General features: G+C 37.0%; 1 protein-coding gene across 3 annotated transcripts in view; it reads left to right on the top strand.

The window, feature by feature from the left end:
• The window catches only part of DNM3 (dynamin 3), a 182,143-nt gene that overhangs the window by 42,799 nt on the left and 116,984 nt on the right, over positions 1 to 22,360 (top strand). For all 3 annotated transcript variants that reach the window (XM_087731920.1, XM_087731921.1, XM_087731922.1), the window contains exons 12-14: positions 1,317 to 1,387; positions 5,089 to 5,137; positions 13,564 to 13,677. In XM_087731920.1, coding sequence (XP_087588046.1) covers positions 1,317 to 1,387; positions 5,089 to 5,137; positions 13,564 to 13,677 — 234 coding nt within the window. The remainder of the gene's footprint in view (positions 1 to 1,316; positions 1,388 to 5,088; positions 5,138 to 13,563; positions 13,678 to 22,360) is intronic.

Below are 22,360 nucleotides of genomic sequence, written 5' to 3'. Positions count from 1 at the left end.
CCTATGCGAGCTAGGGAGCTGTGCAGCATGTCCTGCTTCTTTTCCTTTAATCTGTGCTGTGAATGTAGTCTTAAGAATAATTTTCAAAAAATTGTATTTTCTGGCCTTTTACCTTCAGGGAGTTCTAGTTAGCACACTCAGTTATTTCAAAATCTGGAAGAAGATACAAGTCACTTAGAATAATTGAGTATTTTTTTCTTATTATTCCATTCTTCATTGTGTGCACATACCTGGCCATTTCCCAGAACAAAGTACAAAATACCAGCTTTCTGTAAATGCCAAGAATTGGTCAAATAGGTTATTGTCACATATTCACATCATTATTTATGCTGTTAGCAGGTATCGTTAATAAATCAAAATACTAGTGAGGATATTTTCAGAGGTAAGAGGTAGACCCAAATCCCCAGTATCTTTTGCTCTGAGTGAGACACCTAATATCTTCGGGAAATTGTGAAGAATTTGGGAGTGATGCTGTGTTTCAGGAGCTGTACGGAAATAACTCTGTACACTTTGAAGAGATTAAATGCTACCATTTGGTAGCAATAGGTTTCTTCCTTGCTCCCTGCTGATAAATGGAAGTCTGAAAAGATGGGTGGGGAAAGTGCAGTCTCATGCATGCTCAAGCAGCTGTTCAAAGGTGGGACTGAGCTTTCTCCAATATCTTAGCAAGTTCTTTGCCGAGTTAGATTGTCAAGTTCAAATCAAATTCTGTCTCTGGGCTATTGAAGGACTGGCAGGTGATAAGTACACAAACCATTCATTCTGTTATTTCATTGACTAGCCCATCTCTCAAGCCAGATGTGTGCACCAGAATGGCTATCTAGTACCTGGACTGTACTTCTGGGCCAGGGCTAGCTTACCTATCACTTCTTTGTGTAGTACCTAAAGAAAATATGATTTTAAGTTTAATGTTCAGGTTCCTTGTTGACTTGGCTGGAATACTACAAATAGACAGAATTTTGCTTAACTTGCAAAACGTAGAGCTAGAATCCATGTTATATATTATTAAACTATCTCTGGCCATGTATCATTGATCTTAATGAAGTGGACAAGGGCCAAGATAGTGAAAAATGAGGTCTGTCAGGAAAAAAATAGGAAGAGGGAATAGCTCTTCTGTAGTCTAGCTTATTAAAAAAGCACATGAACAGAAGTGGTGGGATTTAGAAAATATTGTTCATTTTGGCTTGAATGATTATGAAAACAATATTCAATAATGCAGAAAATTCAAAAGTTCTGGTTTTTTCTCCCTTCCTTTTTCTCAATCTCTCTCCTCTACCTTACCCATCCTTTTTTTGCTCTCCTGTTTCCCCTAATAGGTGCTGCTGCTGATTGATATCCAGGTTTCTTACATCAACACCAATCACGAAGACTTCATTGGCTTTGCAAAGTACGTATATACACACTTTGTTATAAAGACACTGTCAGTTGTTTTGTTTTGTTTTGTTTTTACTGAGTTCAAAACACAAGTCCTGAAGTGTGACAGTGAAGATACAAGCTGCAAAGTCCCAAACATGCAGGAGCGTGCTCTGTCTCAATATACACAATGTTGAACTCTGTCCCACTTGTAGGGGATTCTTTACCCCAGTTCACAAGCCTGGTTTCACTGAAGCTGAAGCTTACGTCTTGGTCTGGAATCACACACATCTCAGGAAGCAGCTTTGGCAAGCCGATGCCCTCACTGTATCCATTTTAGCACCACAGAAATGTATAATATTGGTGGTCTTTCCACATTGTTACTAATGCATATTTTGGAAGCTGTGATTCCGTGTGAAACAGTTTTGCTCAGAGTAATGGATGTCACTGAATTATAAGTGTGCCTGCTGTTTGGCTGTAGAGAATAATAGTAGCAGAATGCCCTGCAGGGCCTGGTTTGACGTTCTCCTCGCTTAATTGAGAAGGCTGTGAGAATATTCTCCAGAATGTTCTCCCTCAGCTTCCAGCAATTTGTGCCTCAGGGACTTCATACCAACATTTTGACACTAGTAAAAACATTAAAGATGTCTTCACTCTTTGAAGAATAAATGTTCCTTCAGTCATATTCATGCCATATTTGCCATAACAGTGTTTGGAATCACAACTGGTTTCATCCATGTGGGATGCTGGCAACAAAGTTTGGCACCACAGTGCGTATTATACTATTGCCTATTCTAGTTAGCACTGTGAAGGAAGGTCTACATCTTTGGCAGTATGCCTTGAAGGTTTAAAACATGGAGTTCAGTAAGCTGAGAGGGGAGAAGGCAAAGCCAGGCACTGTTTATGTGCTTGGTTTGAGCAACTTTCTCTAGAATTGTTTGCAGGTCCTAGATATCTTTATCAGTTCTCTTGACGAATGACAGGATGTTGTACAAATGGTAGCTGGCCTTCTAGAGGTCAAGATAACAACCTGCCTGCTATTTACTTCTCTTCATCCTTTTCTGACAGGAAAAAGCCTGCTAAAAACACTCCTTATATATTCATGGTGTGTGTTGTGACCTTGGGAAGTCACATAGTCCAACCTCCTGCTCAGAGGAGGGTCAATGCTGAGTTCAGACCAGGTTACTCAGGGCTTTGTCCAATTAGATCTGGAAAACTTTCAAAATCGGACATTCTCCAGCCTCTCTGTGCAGCCTGTTCCAATGCTTGCCTCTCCTCACTGTGAAAAAATTTTTTCCTTGTGTCAAGTTGGAACCTTCCATGTTTTATAGTCTTGGATTCTGCAGTGCCAGGTATATCTGGAGTGATTTCATTATGTCTCTCCCCTGGAAAAATCCCCCTCATGGATGCTGCCGCTGGGGCCTGTGGTTCAGTCTGTGGTCCTCACTGCTGCGTCTTTTCCAAGGAATTGCAATGTCCAAGTTCAGTTTCTTGGGAAAGCTGCTTCCTCTCTTGCTGGTTGAGATCTAGTAATCACCAGCTGCTGTGCATGGGGTATAAGCAGATAACAAATGGCTCTTTGCTTAAGTTCACTGATAAGTTTAAGGAAGTGTTTCTATAGGTTGAAACTGATGGGAAGGGAAGTATCCTTGTTGACTTGTGCTCAGCTGGAAGAGAAAACTTGGATAACTAAGAAAAAATTAAAATGTAAAATACATTAATTTATGAGCTAAACAGTAGAAAATACACATTTTAAACTATAATTGTATTATTGTTATAGCAATTATGTTAGAACTGGAAAATGAAATAATTTTTGGGTAGCATATGGGCTTCTGCAGTATCTGAACATCCTGGACTATAGATTCCCCAGATTCCCTAGTGTTTCCTTTCTTTTGCTGAGTCTTCTAGCCAGTCGTCTCATGTGACTGCAGTGTTTTATAGGAGTAAGTGCTGTGAACCTTGCTCATAAGAATGAGAGCACAAGACATTTCAAACTACCTTGCAGCTTTGCAGGGCCTCAGGCAGGTATAGTGCAATGTGAATTGAATTGAGAAGGATTTAAGAATGCCAATATTTAGAACAACTTTGCATAGTTATGAAAGTGTGAAATCTTAGAATATTAATGTTTGCCTCATTTAGCAGAACAAATGGTAAAATGTTGGAATTGGGTTTGTTTCCAGTTGATGTAACTCAGACGTAGCTACATGCTTCAGTCTACATAAAGAGTAATCTGTATTTAGAACAATAAATAGAGGACCAGTTGCTGGGCTATTTCTAAAAGGCTTCTTAGCCTTTGGGTTTCTTAGTATGATGTTAGTCATCTATTTAGCTTTCCTAAGGAGACAAAATGAAATAAAATTAAAAAAAAAAATAAAATAAAAAAAACAAACAAACAAAAACCAAAACAAAACCAAACTGAAAGAATGGTAATTAGGTTTCCTAAAGCCATCTCATGTATGTTTCTCAAACAACCGATCAGAATTGGTGAGGTGTTAGTGCTGTGTTTTCTGCATGCACGTTATTTAATCATAATTTAGGCACCAAAGCTTATGCAACTCAGACGATGCAACAGGGACGTGCAGTGCTATTTGGTCAAAAGGATCTGGATGATTGAGAGCTATGTCCAGTAAATAGGCATGTGGAATAAACATCCTTGTGGATCTTCTCACAGACAGCATGTGGCCTCCTGGTTTGATAGAGTATGCTCTGAAGCGCAGGATCAGAGTTGGGATGGGGCTGAGTTTGGTGCTTCAGCAATTCTTTGGAACACCAGCTGTGCACAAAACAGTTGCAGGATTGGCCCATAGGCTGGGATCCAAGCACATCTTTCTTTCTTACTCTTTCAGAGCAGCGTTTGTAGCTGATCTAATATGTATGCTTTTTTCTTCAGTTAATCAATGCCTGGTGAAATGGTATAATCTAATCCAAACAAAACTTCCTATCACCAGTGGCCACTCTGGTGGTTGAGTAGCCAAAGCCTGCTCTCTGAATGCTTTTCTTCCTCTTTCCAGCAATATTTTAATTTTGTGACCTAACACTTACAAACCACCACATAATGTAAATGCTTTTAGAATTAATGGCAACTTGTATGTTTTTGAGACAGGAGTGTGTTTTATTTCGGGAACTGGGATTACTAGAGTTCAAGAATTGGGCAAACTATTTTAAATATGGTTTAATTTTAAATATGCTCTATTCTTGTATGATTCCAGCTTTTTGAACCAGCTTTGCGATGGCTTCATCCGTTGGTTATATTTACACCCTCAAAGTGCATATAAATATTAGAATAATATCCAAAACAAACTGTCAAGACAAAGCTATTAAGGAGCCTCCAGCAGGGAAGGATTTGTTGTACTGTGCTAAATAACAGAAATGGCTTGCTTTTTGTCTCTTTTTGAATATTTATAGAGGCTAATGTTTCCAAAGTTACCCACATGAACCATAATTTCTCTGTGCTTTTAGTAACCTTTACCAATCCAAGTAGGATGTTGTTACAAAGGAGGTGATTAGTAGGAGCTGTCTGCCGTGCATGTCCCTTCTGTCCTAAGCAGGCATTCCTATACTGTAAGAAAAAGTAGTTGAAATGTGCACATACATGCAATGATTTTGCTGTGTTTCTTTGTTACTCTAGCTTTCTGTGCTGGAATCAGAAGTAACTGTTACTGCTAAAATCTGTTCCTCAGGAACTGGCTTAGTTCGAGTTTCTTCAGTATAACTCTCTTCCTCTGCTTCCCTTAGTGCCCAACAAAGAAGCAGTCAGGTTAACAAAAGTGCAGTGGGAAATCAGGTAGGCACCTAACAGAGAATGGATAATGGCATGTGCAAGTTAATCCAAGCTGTTTGGTTTTCTTGGCTGCATTTATTTGCTGTAAGTGTATCATTTACCTTTTCTGCTTCAAACATATATAGAATGCGTCATCATCACCTTGTTTTACTGGATTTTTCAGAGCCACCTGACTTTCATTGTTATTGTCATTTGTTGTTTAATATTTCTGCTACTGCTTGCACTGCTGGTTAGTGTCTCCCCTCCCATGCTGTTTAGTGCATTGAACCTTTCACGTTACACATCAATGTATTTTGTCATTAACTGCGAACTTGTGAATTTCAGAATCCAAAATGCTGGTGAGTACTTGCTTGTGTGTGCTTTGTCATAGTTGTTTTCCTAGTTCTTACGTGTTCACAGCTTAACAGCAGTGAAGGGGTAATTCTGCAAGCAAAACTGAATTTGCCTTTACCTCTTCTGAAAACTTTCAGTTGACTTCACAAAGATGTTGACTATGTACCATAGGCCTCTCTCAAAATAAACAAAGAATAACTGGTTGATGGTCTCAGATTAATTAGCATTTTCACTGAGATTCATTAATGAAATTACTCATTTGTTTCTTTTTATCACACAAGAATATGGGATTAATTCTGCAAGATGCTAAGTGCTCCTGAGCTGTGCTTCTTTCTTTGCTTTTGTGTGGGCCAGGGGTGCTCAGTACTTCACAGGATCAGTCCTCTTTTTTATATGAGATGAAAATAATGAAAATGCTACAACTTTGGAGGTTTCTGCTCACTTTGAGGGTTTTGCAAAGTCTTAAGCAGAAAGAGAATGTTATGGAATTAGTACATACTTTAAAAAGAAATAAAAAATTCTAGTAAAAATAAGACAATGAAATTTTGTATAAATAATTACCAATATTGAGTGTCTTCCTGATGTTTTCATGTACAATTTGGTCAAACAATGCTCAGGACGTGAAAGGTCAAGGTTTTCAAATGTGACCACTGAATTTGGATCCCTCAGGTGATAAACTTGACATTTCAGAAAGTCTCCTCTTCTGCTGTTGTAGATGAGAGTTCTAGCATTTTTTGAAAACTTAGTCATCTTTTGGAGGATAGACATCCAACCTCTTCCTCCCACCAAGAAATTGCTGGTTATTTTTGAGATGTTAGTTAAAATAATTCATTAATGTCTTGGATGTGATGGTCGCCCACGGCCTGACCACCATGAGTGGCATCTTTGATGTAATTTATGGTTAGGACTAAGATGAAAAAAGTTGAAAGGTCTAAACACTGAAATGGCTTCAAAGACTATTCTCTCCCCTCTGAGGAGAGATTTCCTTCTTATCTAGCTGTGCCAGAACATGTGTCAAACACAACAACCGTCATCACTTTGGAGTGTCCCATAAAAGGAAAATCAACCAATTATCTGACTCTTCAAAAATACACAAACAAAATGAATGATTTTTTAATTAAGTGAATGTTCTCTCTCTAAAGAAGTGGAGAAAAAGCTTGGCATTTTAAATTAAATGTTGAAACCTGATTACTTTTGGTACAAAGGACTTTGCTGAACCTTTTATTTTAAAGATAATAAACAGATGTTTAAGTTAATTGTTTTGGAGTTGAAAAGAATGAGAAAATGTTTCTGAAATAAAACTTCATTTTTGCAATTTGCTATTTCAGGGAACCAATCTACCGCCTTCAAGGCAAATTGTACGAGCTAAGTTCTGTAAGCTTTATTGTTGCTTTTTCATTTAGCTTCTCAGAGGGCAAAGTTTGTCTCTAACTCATTGGTTTGTTGAATACTTGCTACTAAACTATTTAATGTTAAACTGTTTTGTCTGTAACACTTCCTCAACAAAGGATAATTGCAGTTCATCACTTAACTGCTACTAACCTGCTGTTACAAGTATGAATTAATATAACTTAAAATGCTGTAGAAAACTGAATAAAATTAATATTTTTATAATTTACTGAGTTTCTCAAACTAACATGACTAATTGGTGTTTATTTTATTATATAACTGGAAAGCAGTTTTTATCTGATGTAAGTGCCTCTATTCATAGTAAACCTCTTTTTGAAAGGTGGGCAAATAAGTTTCTGGTAACCGAAAGGAAACATTAGCTCTTGCGTAAATGAACATGCTGTTTATGTGTACAGGTACTGTTCTTGCTATTTTGTTTATGTAAAGGAATTACTTCTGATAGAAAAAATGAGTTTTATTAATAAACTTAGAAATATTTAAAGCCTTTTTAGCATTCTTTTCATAGCACCAGGAGGATCAATATAGAATGGACAGACTCTTTTCTAACCCTTCCACCTCATGAGTAAATAAATATGTGAATGCCTTTAATATTACTAATTAGAATTAATTGTCTAAACAGCAGTTAATTTTATAACAAGTTACTCCTGGTTTAGTGATGGTTAGGTGTAAGAATTAAATCTCTGTGTCGTGTGCATTCTTTGGTAATATGTATGATGAAAACACATACGTTTTCCAGTTTGTTGCCACATCATCAAATTATATTAGTTATCATTTCAAACAAACTTAAACTAAACTTATGTTCAATAAAGGAAAAAGGACTAGGCAGCACTGATTCTAACAGCAGTTGAATTGAATCTCTTGGGAGAACAAGATCATTAAGCCTTCCCAAAATAGTGGGATGCTCATTTGCAATTCATTGCTTTTCTTTTTTGTAGCTTGCTTTGAACTGGAATGATGCAGATAACTATTGACTATTTCTGTTTATCTCAGAAATAAGATGAGTGCAGCAATATTGCATTTTTGGAAGAAGTGTAATGCCAATTCCTCTTAACATGTTTTTGCTCCTTTTTCCTCTACTACTAATTTATCCTCTCACGCTTAATCTTTGGCCTTTTTTGTTTGTCTTTTCTTTGCTACCGCCTGAGGTTTTGACCTGACTCCACAAAGTTTCTTTTTAAAGCCACAGGTTAGTCTGTCTTCTAATTTGCTTGAAATAATCAGTGTAATGCTTGGTTTTACACAGCACACTAGCACGATCTGGTTCCTGAAAGCTGACCCACTCTTAACTGTGTATTTTGTGTGTTGAGATTTGTTTCGGTGACTAAAATTTACCGTTTAAAGCTCCCCTTCATGATAAACCTTTGAAGATGAAGGTGTCATCGCTCCATGTTCCCAATTGATACTCTGTGTGTAAGAATGCAAGATACTCAAATTATAGAGGATTATATATAACTTATATGTTTTGTGTTTTACTTCTGTGGCAAAATCTGCTGCTGTGGAGAAGGGGCTTAATCTGAACTATGAGTTTCAAGTCACTGTCCAAGTGATTTGGAGGTTTGGGTTCAAAGGCTTTGTTTGACCTGCCTCTTTTACAATGTTACACCAGCAATCTGATTCACTTGTTCTGGACACAAGTAGCATCAGTAGCACAACCCCATCAGCTGGCCTGAACTATAGTGCTAATAAGTAACTTTTTCCCTAGTAACCCCTTTTTTCTTTTTAATCCTGCTTTGTAGCATACTTTGCTCTTTCTTTTCTTCAGATATACTTAAATCCTGTTACCTTGCATGACCCAGGAAAAAAATGTGTTTACAAAATTTTTTTAAGCAAGTAGATGGAAATGGAAACTTATGCTATGGTCTGTGAAGTGGTCATGAAAAATCATGACAAGGCTGTTCTGTTAAGAAATGCCAGTGGTGATGGCATGGACAACCACATGGTGTTAAATTTTGAAATATCCTTTAATGAGACAATGCTGCTGTTGAATTTTCACCTTATCAAGACTAAAGAAGTATTACTGTTCTAAATGGCCTTTAATTATACTTATTTTTAGGTTAAGATTCCTTCATGATTGACTTAATCACCTCAGTCTTTGTTTAACTACATTTGGAAGTATGTTTCAGTTTTTCACTACTGAGTGCTTTAATTCAGTAAAGACTAAATTTTTCTTTAAAGTAGAGCTGTGTTTAGGACTTAAGCCACCGTCATTATTTTTAAGTTATGCAATATATTGTGCAGTGATTTTGGGGGAAGCAATGTCACAAGATCTCAGTTCTGTTCGGTGTCAGAACAGATCTGATCAGTTTATGCTCTGACATTTGACAAATTACAGTGAAATACTGTATTAGGTTTCCCCTCTAATCTGTTGTTCCTTTTTAGCCTCTGTAGTGTGAGAATCTTCATATTTGAACCTAAAGAAGCAATAGCTTGTAAGGATGCCTCACAGAGTAGGTTTTGCAATTTTTATTCTCTCAGTGTGCTTACTCCTTGGTAACACATGGTGTTATGACAGTGATTAGAAGATCGAATAGTGCTGGCAGTTGTCTTGCGTGTTCAAAATTATTTCAATGGAGTTGCGTAACACAACTTTGAGTTATGTTAACTCAACAAATGCTGCTGCTTGTATTGTTGTGGAAGTAGCCAGTATCATGATTTTCACACTTGTATTTCTGTTCGCCAAGTCAGTTTCACTTATCTCTCACTTATCTTGAAATCATCTTTCAAACACTTCTTTTAAAGAAATGGAACACTTTCTGGTTCTCTAACGTATTTCTTTTACAAATACCTTATTTGATTTAATGGAATGAGTAAGTCATGCAGCAATACATAAAATGTACTTATTGTGTCAAATCCTGCTTTCCTGTTTATCTGTGAAGTGGTGGAGAATAAGAACAACAGATATGATTTGGGTTTTGCGCAGCTGAGCTATCAGAAAATGACTTCCTTCTGGCTTGTTCATGTGCATTCGTACCCTCTAAGTTTCATTTTTCAGACACCCAGATTAGGTATCGGGACCCTGAAGGAAGGAACTGTGTCATCTCTTGTTCATCCTGTACATGGAGTCCAACTACCGGTCAGAATATTGTCTTCCCTAGCTTCTGGCAATGCCCATATTTTTCACCTTCCTGAAGTTCATAATTCATGTCACTAATATCTGGTTTGCACAGAGTGACATTTAGAAATATGATAGAAAAATATTGAAATGGATCTCTTAAATCCAAACCAACCAGAAAATGAACTAGTGAAAACAATAATGAAGCACAGTACTTTCATTTTTCAAGCTGAAGTACTATACAACATAGCTAACACAATAGTTTAAAAAAAAAAAAAAACCAACCGCTTCCATCAGAGTTTTTTTAACTTCAAAAGTCTCTTTGAAAATGTTTGCTGCTTATTGCCAATGGAAGGACATTTATTTCTAAAATATAGCTTGAATTATTTTTTGAGAAATTGGCTGGAGTCTGAGGTGTAATTTAGCTGCTTTGGAAAGTAAAACTGTGTTGCTTAATCTCACTTTGTTTTGCACTTACACCTTGATCTGATATCTCCCTCCCCCCTGATCCCAACACTGGTACTGAGTGTTTTGAAAGTGTAGCTTTTGGTAGTTAACAAAATGGGCCTGGGAAATGGGAACAATTCAATGAAAAGAACATGAGGCTTAGCACACTAAGCTCTTCTCTCTCTTGATGTCCCCTAGAACTGCTTCCAAGTATTTTGGGTAATTATGATCTATCACAGTGTCCAGGATACGTTAGAGAACACTGTAGCCTGTTTTCCTAGAGGGGTATAGGTAAACAGGTCTAGAAATTTGCACATGAAAAACACATACCCAAGATATTGCTATAGCTTGGTGCCGTGCTCTTCATGCAGTGTCGTGTGGGAATGACAGCTGGATCTAATCCTCAGCACACAGGATTTTTGAGGAAACAACTGGCAAATTCCTTCCTTTACGAGACAGTGACCAATGTTTGTATTAGCACATCAGCTTGTTTCTGTCCACAGCCAGTGATGGCTATGCATCTATGGGGAGATGCATTGGACTGGAACAAGACAGTCTTTTGGAGCTGTGCAGCTAATGTGGTTCCTACATTATGAGTATTAAAAGCTTACTTGGGAACTTCTTAAGTGTCTTGTATAGTTTAGATATTAAAATCTTGGCTTGGTCTGTTCTGAGACCTCTACCACAAATGCATTCTTGTCAAATTGAGAAAATTTGACTCTTATGCTACAAAGCCTATGGTAATGATGAGGGAAAGCACTGAATGGAACAAGCAGTGTGCTAGTTCCCTTCCTTTTTAAGTGCTCGTCACCTGTAAGGCTCTTGAACATGCTACTGGTTTGCTTCTAGAAACCACCTCTTTATCCTCACTGTGACATCTGTCTTCAAATCTTTTACCCTCTCTAGGATGTGTGTCCAAACCAGTTTTCAGTAGCATGCTGGCCCGGCTGCTTGTGCTTCCGGTGTGTGGATAATGTGCTTTATAGGGAGCAACAGAGCATTTTCAATTGCAGACAGCATGGTTCAACAGCATCCTCTCTCAGAGCCTCTTATTTCAGTTTCTTTATAACGTGGGAATAACCACCTTTGCGCATTTGCTGTAAAGTATTTAGTCTGCTGTACAAATATAGCTCACCTTGTTGCGGAGCTAAATTCAAGTGGTTGGGGAACCTTAATTTCCTGGATTTTTCCTAAAATTTCTTCCATTTGCATTTGTGTAGTTCAGTGCAGAAAAAAAATGAAATTAGCTTGGTTCCACAACTTGTTTTGTTGCAGCTGCTTGAAGGCCAGTACACTGGCTATATATGCATGTTGTTTGTTTCCTGTTAAAAGTTTACTTCAATAAACTTCGTAAAATAAAATGAGGATTGATGGGTCATCAAGTTCGTATCAGTACGTTTCCCTTAACTTGCACTCGAACAAGCATTCCATGCCTATTTATAGTCAGTAATGCCCCCTCTCCACCCCCCACCCCCCCAAAGGAACATGAATATTAAAAATAATTACAAACTTCTGCAGATACCTTTGTGGTACAGGCTATTCCATCCAGTCTGCTCATGGTATACCCGTGAGTATCTCTACGGGAGTCATGTCTAGTTCTCTGTCAGCTTACTGAGTCTTCAGAACCAAATCAATGCTTCCTTAGCGATTTTCTTACAAGCTGAAAACCCATAGACTGTTTTTGGATCTTCAGTTGTTTTCTTACACTGCTGGCCTGGTTGGTAGTGAGTGGGAAAACACGATCATCTTATTTGAAATGAAATTGATAGTCTTGGAGTATGTGCATTACCAATACTTTTACCACCTTTTCAGGTGCAACTTTTGATCTCTTGGTTTGGTTTGGTTATCAAATATAACTTAGTCCCTTGCTCTGTGCAATACCAAAGCTGTTTCTTTCAAGGAGCTTACATGAACGTGCATGCTGAATGGGAGTGAATTCCAATTCTGAAACTTTTATAGATGACAAGGAAAAGATATTGATCAATTGTTTTCTCTGGTTATCTGTTGATATTGGAGTTACTAGTCTTGTAAAGCCCTATGAGAGGAATGTCACAGTCTCGTCTATTTCTCTAAAAGCAAGAGGACGCTTGTGTTCAGTCACACAAATCTGTGCTTGTGGCACTTGTTGAGGGAGTTCTGAAGGGCTTCTCTGAGCACTTCTTTCCATCTCAATGCTTCATAGGCAAGTAAAGGGTGTTCCTGTGGGGAGAAATGGAACAGCTGAAGTTCCCTGCATCTGTGTGATTAGGAGAGCTCTGTTGTCTTGTTCAGAGTATAATAGGAAGGAACATTTGCTTTCTCATATATGTATTGGAAAACAATAAATGTTCCAATAAAATTGAAAGTTTCTATATGATCCACAGTTCTCATGACCGTTCTCTCTTCTTCACCTCTGGAGTTGTCTTATTCCTATTCAGTTTTCTTTTGTCTCTCTTTCTCTTTGCATGATATAGCCTCCTGGCCTTAGTATTTACAGGTTTGCTGTTCCCATTTGTTCTTTCATCTTTGGCTTGTATCTATTTTATAAAGTTCTGTTTTACCCATTTTTCTCCTGATTTTTATTGCTGCCTTAGGTTCCTCCCCCCCCCCCCCCCCCCCTTTTCTTTTTGTCTTCTACTTTATGAGAGAAAATAGCTCTCATATACCTTTCCTTACTGCTTCCTATCTTAATTTCAAATTAACTGTAGAGGACCTCTCCACTTTGTCACTTGATTCAACCCATGCTGAAAATTCCCAATGTGTGCCAGAAGCCACTCGCTTTGCCAGAATCTAGGTGCTTTTCCTAATATCCAACTTTACAAATGACCTTAACAATTAGACTAGAAGAGAGTAGTCGTATATAAAGTTGCATGGACTTTTACAGTGTGTTATTATACAGCAAATAAATATCTTCAAGTTTACACAATCCTTAATGCATTCATACTTGCTGTAAGTACAACATGGTAATACTTAAGCTTCTCTCTTTCTCCAGCCTTTTGACTGAAAACACTATATTTACTTTGTTACTTTTTTTTTTTTTCCTTGAATGATAGGAACCTGCAAAACCTCTTGAATTTGCCAGAGACTGAAAAAATGCACCTGTTCTTGTTTTATTTAGCAAGTCTTTATTTAAAACAATGAATGTAGCATCAGAATTATGTCAAGTGAGTAATGAACTAAACTTGTGCCTGACTGCACCTCTGCACAGGTCATCCGGAAAGGCTGGCTGACCATCAACAATATTGGCATCATGAAAGGAGGATCCAAGGAATACTGGTTCGTTCTAACTGCAGAAAGCTTGTCCTGGTATAAAGATGATGAGGTAAGGAATGAAGAACTTTTTTCTACTGGGGAAAAAACCCAGTATTTATTCAGTCTGCTGATACCAGCTTAAAGTATTAAATCGGCTTGTACACACTTGAACTCAAAGAATGTTTTAAGGGTTTACCTGTGTTTATCTCTTCTAGTTTTGATTAATGGAGAAAGCTGACCCTCTAAGATTTCCGTTGAAATGTTGATAACATAAATACAGGGTGTTGTGTGGAATGTTTTTGTTTGTTTTTTGGTTTACTTTCTTCTTCTCTTCCTGTGGTTTCCACACATTGGTCAAAAAAAAAGAAAAAAAGAAAAGGCCTGTTTTGGAATGTTCTGGTTATTGTCCTATGCCTGTTTGGACTACTTTTGCACATCTACTCTAAGTTGATCATAAATTGTGTAGGTAAAGTTACGTCTAAAAGTAACTACAGCAATTGATTTAATGATAGCAATTGTTCTCCAGGCTCATATTCTGAGACAATGAAAAACCTGTCTGCAGAGTTCTGTAGCTGGTTGGTATGGATTTTCAAATTTGACAAAAAATGCACCTGGGTGAGAAATGTCACTGCTGATCAGTAAATCTGAGATGACTAATATGACAACTGGAAAAAGCATTTCTATGATAAACAGGACAGGACATCCAGTTGCTCACTTTATTGAATATGTTGTTAGGCAGCTCATCTGTTCTGTTTAATTATTTTTTCAACAATATTGGTAATGATACGCTCTATTCAAAACTCCAGCAGTCTTGTTAATTTTTGAAGGTTAAAATGGGATTATTATGTGCACTATCAGCTTTACAGTAAAGCCCTTGTGTGTTTTTTAAGGTTTGTGTTGGTTTTCATAGAAAAAATGAGCTACGTTAAAAAAAAAATCCTATTATTTTCTGATTTTTTTTTTTTAAAAGTTAAATGTTTTCATCAAAAATTTAGCAATTTTTAGGGTGAACCAGTTCATTGGATGGAAGAGGCACAGGTAAAGAGAGAGCTTTAAATGAGTGCTAAGACATCACTCAATCTTTCCATCTTATTCTAAGTCATAATCAAAACACTGGCTTACCCCAACAAAACACTGGCTTACCCCAACAAAACAGGGAGTTCGTTGATGGGGACTGTGCAGACAATTCATATTCTGTTTAAACTAACTTAGTGTTTTACTGCAGTGGATTTTCTAGAACCACTGGGCAGAGGTCCTGTAGTTCATGTCCATAAGCCAGAGCTCTGCTGAGTCCTGCAAATCCAGAATGTGATACTTATCATAGGTAGTTACTTCAGTAATACTGCTGATGGTGGAAACTGTGCTGGTCAGTAGTGTATTTTTCCTGAGTCAGTAGCCATTTTGGGATAGACCTTAAGATTGAGGGACAAATTAGGTTAATCTTGAAGATTTTTGCCCCTTGCCCTTTTATTTAAGTTTTAAAGGGATTCAAATGTATTTACTGTAACAGGAAAATGAGCGTATATCAGAGAGAGGGGAGGAACCAAGTGCGAAGTATTAAGAGGGAAAGTTTTATTCTCAGATTACTGAAATATAATTTGAAGTATTTTATTGCAATGACATAAAAATGAATTAAAAAGAAATGCAAAAGTGCCTTTATGAAGTGCCTTTGAAAGTTTGAAGCTGTTATTTTTTGTAATATACCTTGAACCTACTAGAACTTGTCTTAGATTAGGTACAGGTAACTGTAACTAAAATAAGATGAACGATGTGGTGAGATTAACACCCCTTGCTATGTATCTGTCTCAAGCAATTGGAGGCATATCTAAGATGTGACGTACTGTGGCAGTTTTTTAGGTAGTTTTGATGTTGCTTTTTTGAATTTGATCTTTGTTTAGTGTGAAATGTAAAAATTCCTGAAAATACTTACGGAATGTCTTCTGCTACGCAACTTTAAAAATAAAGCGTTTGTTTTGATAGTCTGCTAGGGAGAGTCAGAATCTCAGAATAGTACATGCAGGGAAATGGCCACTGTCTGATTTCCATATGCATATTTTAAAATAATGCCTCTTAATTGCCAAACAGTTGTGTTTTGAGAGTCGTGAAAATACCAGTAGTTCATTCAGGCCAATATGGGAGATCGCTCAGGAATTTCGTAGAGTGGTAAGAGAAGATAATAGCGTAGTCCTATTCCATGCTTTGCTGGTGGAAGAAGTTCCTCCTTAAGTAGAGATTTGCTGGATGATTTGATTGTTCTGTCCTGGGAAAGAGTTCATAAAGTTACGCTGGATTTTTTCTTTATTTTTTTACTGGGCCTTTCTCAGTAGGACTTAAAAAATTAGTAAGGTCTGTTTTAGATGCTTTCTGAAGAAGGTCAAAGCCGTAGCTTGACCATTAGGTTAGTCAAAAGATGAGTGACTTGTTTCAGAAACAGAACTACTGGCTTCTGAAAATAAACAAGAAAATATTTGCTTTCCTGGCTGAATTCCAATTTTTATAATTACATTTTGTCTCCTTAAAATGTTCTCCTCACTTTCAGCTTGGTTTGGTAGTTGTCACATCCTGTTCTCAGATGATTATTGAAAAGGCTGCACGCTGTTATATTTCCACCCTGGTAAGATACGCAGTCTTCAGTGATGTGTGAAGTGATACCCATGTTTATGTGTCTGGGCTGTGCCCGGGCTCAGTATGGCTGTGCACGCTGTGAGGTCGTAGGGAGTTCAGATCCCTGTGCCTCCCACTCGGGCCGGTCACTTCTGCAGCCCTTGCACAGTAGCAAGAGCCTCTCCATCGCAGCTGGGGAAGATGTAGAAAGTCAGGTCTCACCTTTGCTGTCTTGCCGCAGTGATGAGTTTGTGCCCCCTTTCCTCCTACCCCTGAGTAAGGAATGTTGTAGCAGCTCCTGTACCAGAGGGCTCTGTCAGTGTACTTTACACAGCTCCAGTGCTTGCTAGGACCTCTAGGGCTGTGTACCCCCTCTAGTGTAAGCTGAGCCCATTTTCTATAGTCTTGAATTTACTCTGAGATGAAAATCACTCTCTGAATGCAAGTGGTTGCTTGCTAGTGCCATTAGAAGGATATAAATTACTTCCTGTAATTGTGAGCTGCAGGTTTTGTAAGTGAAGAACCCACAGTGGAATGCATTTTGAAGCAAGTTACTTTGGCAAAAGATTTCAAAATTTGTTGTATGATATCAGTATTACAAAAGAAACGATTGGTTTCTTGACATGGTTTTGTTGCTGCTCAAACATACTGCAGGATTTTATTCCTGATGAGATGGGAATCAGTGACTAAAAATGCTTTTTAGGCTTGTAATTATGGAAATATCAAGTTGATGTTTGAACAGTGTGGTTAAAGCAGTTATAGTATCAGTTATGTGAATACTAATCTGGGGTAGTTTCTGATCCTGCGTACAGTTGCTTGTGCTCGTAACTTTGCTGTGTGACCAGTACCATGACTTTGTGCTTTTCCAGTTGCTTAAAATGAAGCAAGGAAAATGTTATGTACCGCTTTGAGGCTGTTGTAAATAAGTGCAAGATTAGCATGTTCGTTGACCTCACAAATACAGATTTCTTTCATAGAGTATTCCATGTAATGCTAGCTAAAGTATTAGAAGGCATACCTACACGCACACAAAAGACTAAATCTGAGCATCTTAGCTCTCAGTTGTTACTGTTCTGTTAAGTAGCATAAAAAGCTGTAAGCTTTTCTGCTAAGGTTCATTTGAGAGTCAACCTGCAAATATGAATTTTGTGAATTAGCCACTTCTACATTAGGATAAAATGGAGTTTGGGAATGTGGAACGCCATCCTAGCTTGTGAATCAAAAACCTCTTTATTGTAAACAAAAGGATGCCATTTGTAAAGTGGTGTAGCATTTTTACAGGGCATAGTCAGAGAATGTGATTTTATTCTTCTTTCCAAAGCATCCAGAAATTTCACTGGCATTATTGGTGTGCAAAGGATGCCAAGCTGGGCTCTAGGATGAGAACTTCTAAAAATGTGAAATTTACATTTATTGGAAAAATACCTTTTAATCTTATTTCCAAATAAATTATTTTCATTCTGTTTCAATAGGAAAGGATAGTATTGTCAACATCCAGTGACAGATGCAGTTTCTATTATAATTTCACAGTTTATTCCCAATTGTAAAATTCTGTGTGATTTGGGAGGGAGATATGAAAATAAGTGAGGAGGTGAGAGAGTGGAAAGGGGAGAAGTTACTCTACGGTCTGACATTGTGAATGTTTACAGAATTAACTTGCCACACAATAAGCTGCTCTCGGCTTCTGTGGCTAGCAGGAATGTTAGTGATTTTTATACCGACAATAATCTAATGATGCAAATTATGCCTGAGAAGTAAATGGGAGGACGAAACATACAATGGTGCCGCAAAGCTGCGTATAAATAAAACTTACTGTTAGTGAGTTAATGAGAACAACTAGGAAAAGAGTACTATAGGAAGCACAGTAAAAATTTCAGCAGTGGGTTTTATTGTATTTTATAGGCAGTGTTGGTTTGACTCTAGGTGGGTTGCAGTACGCGGCTTGGTTACTGACCGGCCGTCTGAGATCCAGAGTGACTCTTGGCTGGAGCTGTTGGTGAAGATGCTCTGGTGTGTCAGAGCGGTTTCCCACTGGCGGCTGTCCCTCAGGCTGGGTTGTCATGCGACTGCCTGTCTGTGCCTGCTGTACAGGTGAGAGGATGTTCTGCACAGCAAGTGTAGACAGGCAGACACATGACAACTCCGTCCAGCCAGTCCCTTGGAGCCATCACCGCTGGTGTGCAACACTTTGTACCATTCCGGTTTGGGGGGCTTTGTTGGGGGGGGAACACACATAACAGAATTAAACTTTAAAACATTGGGAGCTGTAGAACAAGAACAGAACTTGATTTTATTCAGAAAAGAAGCATTTCAGTACATTAGTTGCCATTGTGCTGACATATATCAGAGATGCGATTTCAACAGACTGGTCACACTGAACATTTGGAAGAACAAAAAGGATTGAAACCATGGTTTATTTCATATGCAATTCATACAGGATTTTGCCTGCATATTGTACTCACACATAGTAATTTAACCAGATGTTTTTACTCTTCTTGGAAGCACAGAAATACTGAAGTTCAAGATAAAGGATATGTTTATACAGTACATATTTTCTAGGAGCAGATAAGTACAACAATCTTGCATGTTAAAAATAAAAATCTTTCTGTATAAATGGAGGCAACCACTTGCACGTTAACCCAGTTAAAGGCAACGTGCTGGAAAGGAAACTGGTTGCATTTTATATCTATTTTGCTAATATGTTAAAGTTATACACTTTTAATGATATTTCTTTAGCATTTTGCTTTGCATATTATTTAAATTTAGCTTTCTCTCAAAATCTGTACTTTGTAAGAAAACAAAATAACTTTGTAAAGCTTCGGTAAGTTTTTCAGCTAAACATAGACTATGCTATAGATCAAAAGCATGCAAATAGCATCATTTCACATCACAAGATGTGCTGCTTTGCTAAACTTTCCTGTAAATAAAATACACACAGTGACTGTAATCCAATTTAGCAATGACATTTGCAACATCACTGGGGTGTTGTTTCAAAAGGTATAAAACACATTGGAAGCTTAAAAGGGGAAAAAATAGTTGTATTACTTCTCTATACAGATTAAATGATTCTGTTTTATAATGGTGTTCTTAAATCACTATTGCTCGCTAGTGCCTCCATAGGTAAGCCACAAACTTGTGCTTTCAACCCTTCTCAAACATATCCCGTACAGAATAGCAGCAAAGCACTTAAGTTCCAGCCTGAAAACTGATTATAAAAGGGATGAATTTACCAAAAAGCTAAAGGTGGGGATAGTGTTGAGGTTCTAAATTAGACTAATAATAAATTAATATGTAATTATTCAGGTGTTGTAGCTGTAATCATTATTTTGCCATAAAGAAAAAGATGCGTTTTAGCTAATATAGAAGTTGAAGTGTACAAATTAAGTTTATCAATTATATGAATAAAATTTTCCTTGAACCTAACAAGATGGAATAAGATGTCTTAAAAAAAGAATCAAGCACAAAACATGACTAGCTAATTCAGACATGAAAAATTAATTCAAAGACATTAAACATTCTTACTTTGACTTTAAAATATGCTTACTTAAATTTTTGTAGCTCTAAGTAAAATTTTAAGTGTACGCTTTAATTTGGCATGTCTTCCTACCCGCTTGAGCATTTTAAAGGAAAACAAAAGTGGCAAATTAGAAGTACTTCTAAAATAAATAGAGAACACTGCTTGTTTTATAGAAGATTTCATCAAATTAAATATCTGCATTTAGTTGTTAAAGAAATCAAAGATCTTTAGTCTGGGAGAAAATTAGGTCTCAGTTTCTGTGTTATGGATCCTGCTTGAAATAGCAAAGAATTGTACAGTAAAATTCATTAGTAACCTATACAATAAAAGGATTGGAAAAACAAAAGTATGCATTTTAATTAATAGGTTTTCTATTAACACCTATCAGGGAAGTTATGCTGGGAGTAAAAGTTGTAAGTGGAAAGATTGTGCGGTCTTTCTAATAACTGTGCACAAGGAGAATTCATCAAAGAATCAGCAAAGAGCATTACATCTTGAACTAAGGCAAATTTATTTTGCCTTCAATTAATTCACTGGGTACTACTAACAACTGGATAGTTATCTGCACTTGATTCTTATGTAGTTGATTTGCTAAAAGGGCACGTTTTTGGGTGCTGCATCTGGTTGATTCATTGAGTCAGTAAAGGGCTTGAGAATATTTTAGAACACTTGTAACAAAAAAAAAAAAATCTTATGATTGCCAATATTATATTTACAGAAACCTGTACTAAGGATCTGACTTTATATATTGGTAGCTTGAAAACTGAGTTGAGAATTGTATTCTCTCCTACTGTGATCAGGACTTTTTATTTAAGGGCAGGTTGTTATTTTTAGATACTGTTTTGCAATGCAGCGTAAAATGCAGTACTGAAGTACAGTAGCATTATTCAGGAAAGTTTCATTCTTAACTGTGGCATTTCCTGCCTTTTTGTAGGTTTAAACCTGATCCTTAATATTATTATTTGAATTAGGATTTTTTTTTCTAAATAAAGTACAGTTCAGGAAGCAAAGCCTTTTGCAAGTAAAAGTAAAGTTATGCTTTTGATTAAAATCTATTATTTAAAAAACAAAACAAAACCACACTAAGATTTAGGGTTTTTCATTTTCCAATCTCCTTAACAGATTTTGATTAAAAGATTATAATAATTTAACATTCTATATAGAAGTTTGGAATTTTTATGCAAGTATTTTGCTATTTTGGTTATAATATTTTCCATATAGCAATGAGACTTGGGTGGTCTGCAGAAACGTCTGTGGACGCACGGTGATAGTACAGGAAGGGGGGCAAGGAGCGTGGAGAGGATAGCAGTGTCTTTTAGTCTTCTGAAAGTACAGATGTGTTAAGTAGCACTGGTAACAGTAATAGAGAAGATAACATGCAACTTAATGACAAGGCAGAAAAATGTCAAATGACATGGGGTTTTTTTGAGTAACTAGTTTTCTTCACATTTGGATGCTTATTTGATCTATATTTATTTCTGTAAAGTTAAGTGACTTTCCCCCATCCTTCTTTGCTTTTTTTCCTTTTTTTTAACATTAAAGGAATACATAGAAAAGGTTTGAAATATTTTTCTTCCTCTTCCCTATTTAAATTTGTTGTGTACTAAAAGAAATTATGCTCCTTAAAGATGAAAGTAAGTCCATTATATTGAGACACTCACCTATTTAAATGTTCATACTGGCTTTAATTTGCTTTTCCTGGTTTTGTGCATTCTGTGGTAATGTGAACTGTATCATTTAGTTCATTCAACAGGCTTAAGCATTGAGATCGTCCTGGTTTTACAGAACTCTCACCATGATTTAGTATGTATTGGATGCTGCTAATTTTTTTAGTCCTTGCAAAAAGGAATGTTTGGTTTTTTATTTTTTTCTCTTGAAATATTTGTATACAGCTATCTTGTGTTTGTTAATATGCATATTTAAAACCTCTTGTTTTGTAACTATGGAAATCTTTTCTGTATGATTATGATCAACTAGAACTTGTTTCAACTAAACCAGCACTGTTTTAAGAACCACAGAATCACTCAATTCACTTTGAAAATGTTTTGATTACTGAGCCGAAGTAGATATACTTCCTTATTCATTCCTAACAATACAGGCTTTCTTTCCCTATCTGTTGCTTTGCACACTGCATCCCCCCCCGTCCCGTGTCGCCGCCCCCCCCCCCCCCCCCCCGGCCTCCTTTCCAAGCCCCATGCCAAGGGGGCCTCCTAGATCTCAGCCTTACAGTCTAAAAATGTAACTTTGAAGAGTCATGGGCATATGGGAGGGGAATGACTTCCTAAATCCAGAAAAGTCATTTAAAATAAAGATTAATGCAAGTAGTGGACTAGAGATAAGAGAAACACTAGTTCCATATGTTTTCATTGTCCTTGCTTATTTAGCAAAAGTTGACACAGGATATCTTCAACAGTATTTTCACCGAGAGCCTATTATTGACTGGATAACAGTACTTCCTTTCTTGATTTCTAGATCAGTATTATAAAAAAATAAAAGCAGCTATGCAAGTAAGCACTAGATAAAAAAAAATATTTGTAAACTATCATATTCCCCTTGAAAGCATAACTGAGCAAGTTCCTTAACAAGATTTGAAAACATTTTCCTACCGCTTAAACAAAATCTAAGTCATAGA

This window comes from Nipponia nippon, unplaced genomic scaffold (assembly GCF_047370975.1).
Source record: "Nipponia nippon isolate SJK-2023a ecotype South Korea unplaced genomic scaffold, ASM4737097v1 scaffold_5, whole genome shotgun sequence".
NCBI classification, from domain to species: domain Eukaryota; kingdom Metazoa; phylum Chordata; class Aves; order Pelecaniformes; family Threskiornithidae; genus Nipponia; species Nipponia nippon.
Note: the sequence above shows the minus strand (reverse complement) of the source record. Positions and strands in the feature narration are given on the sequence as shown.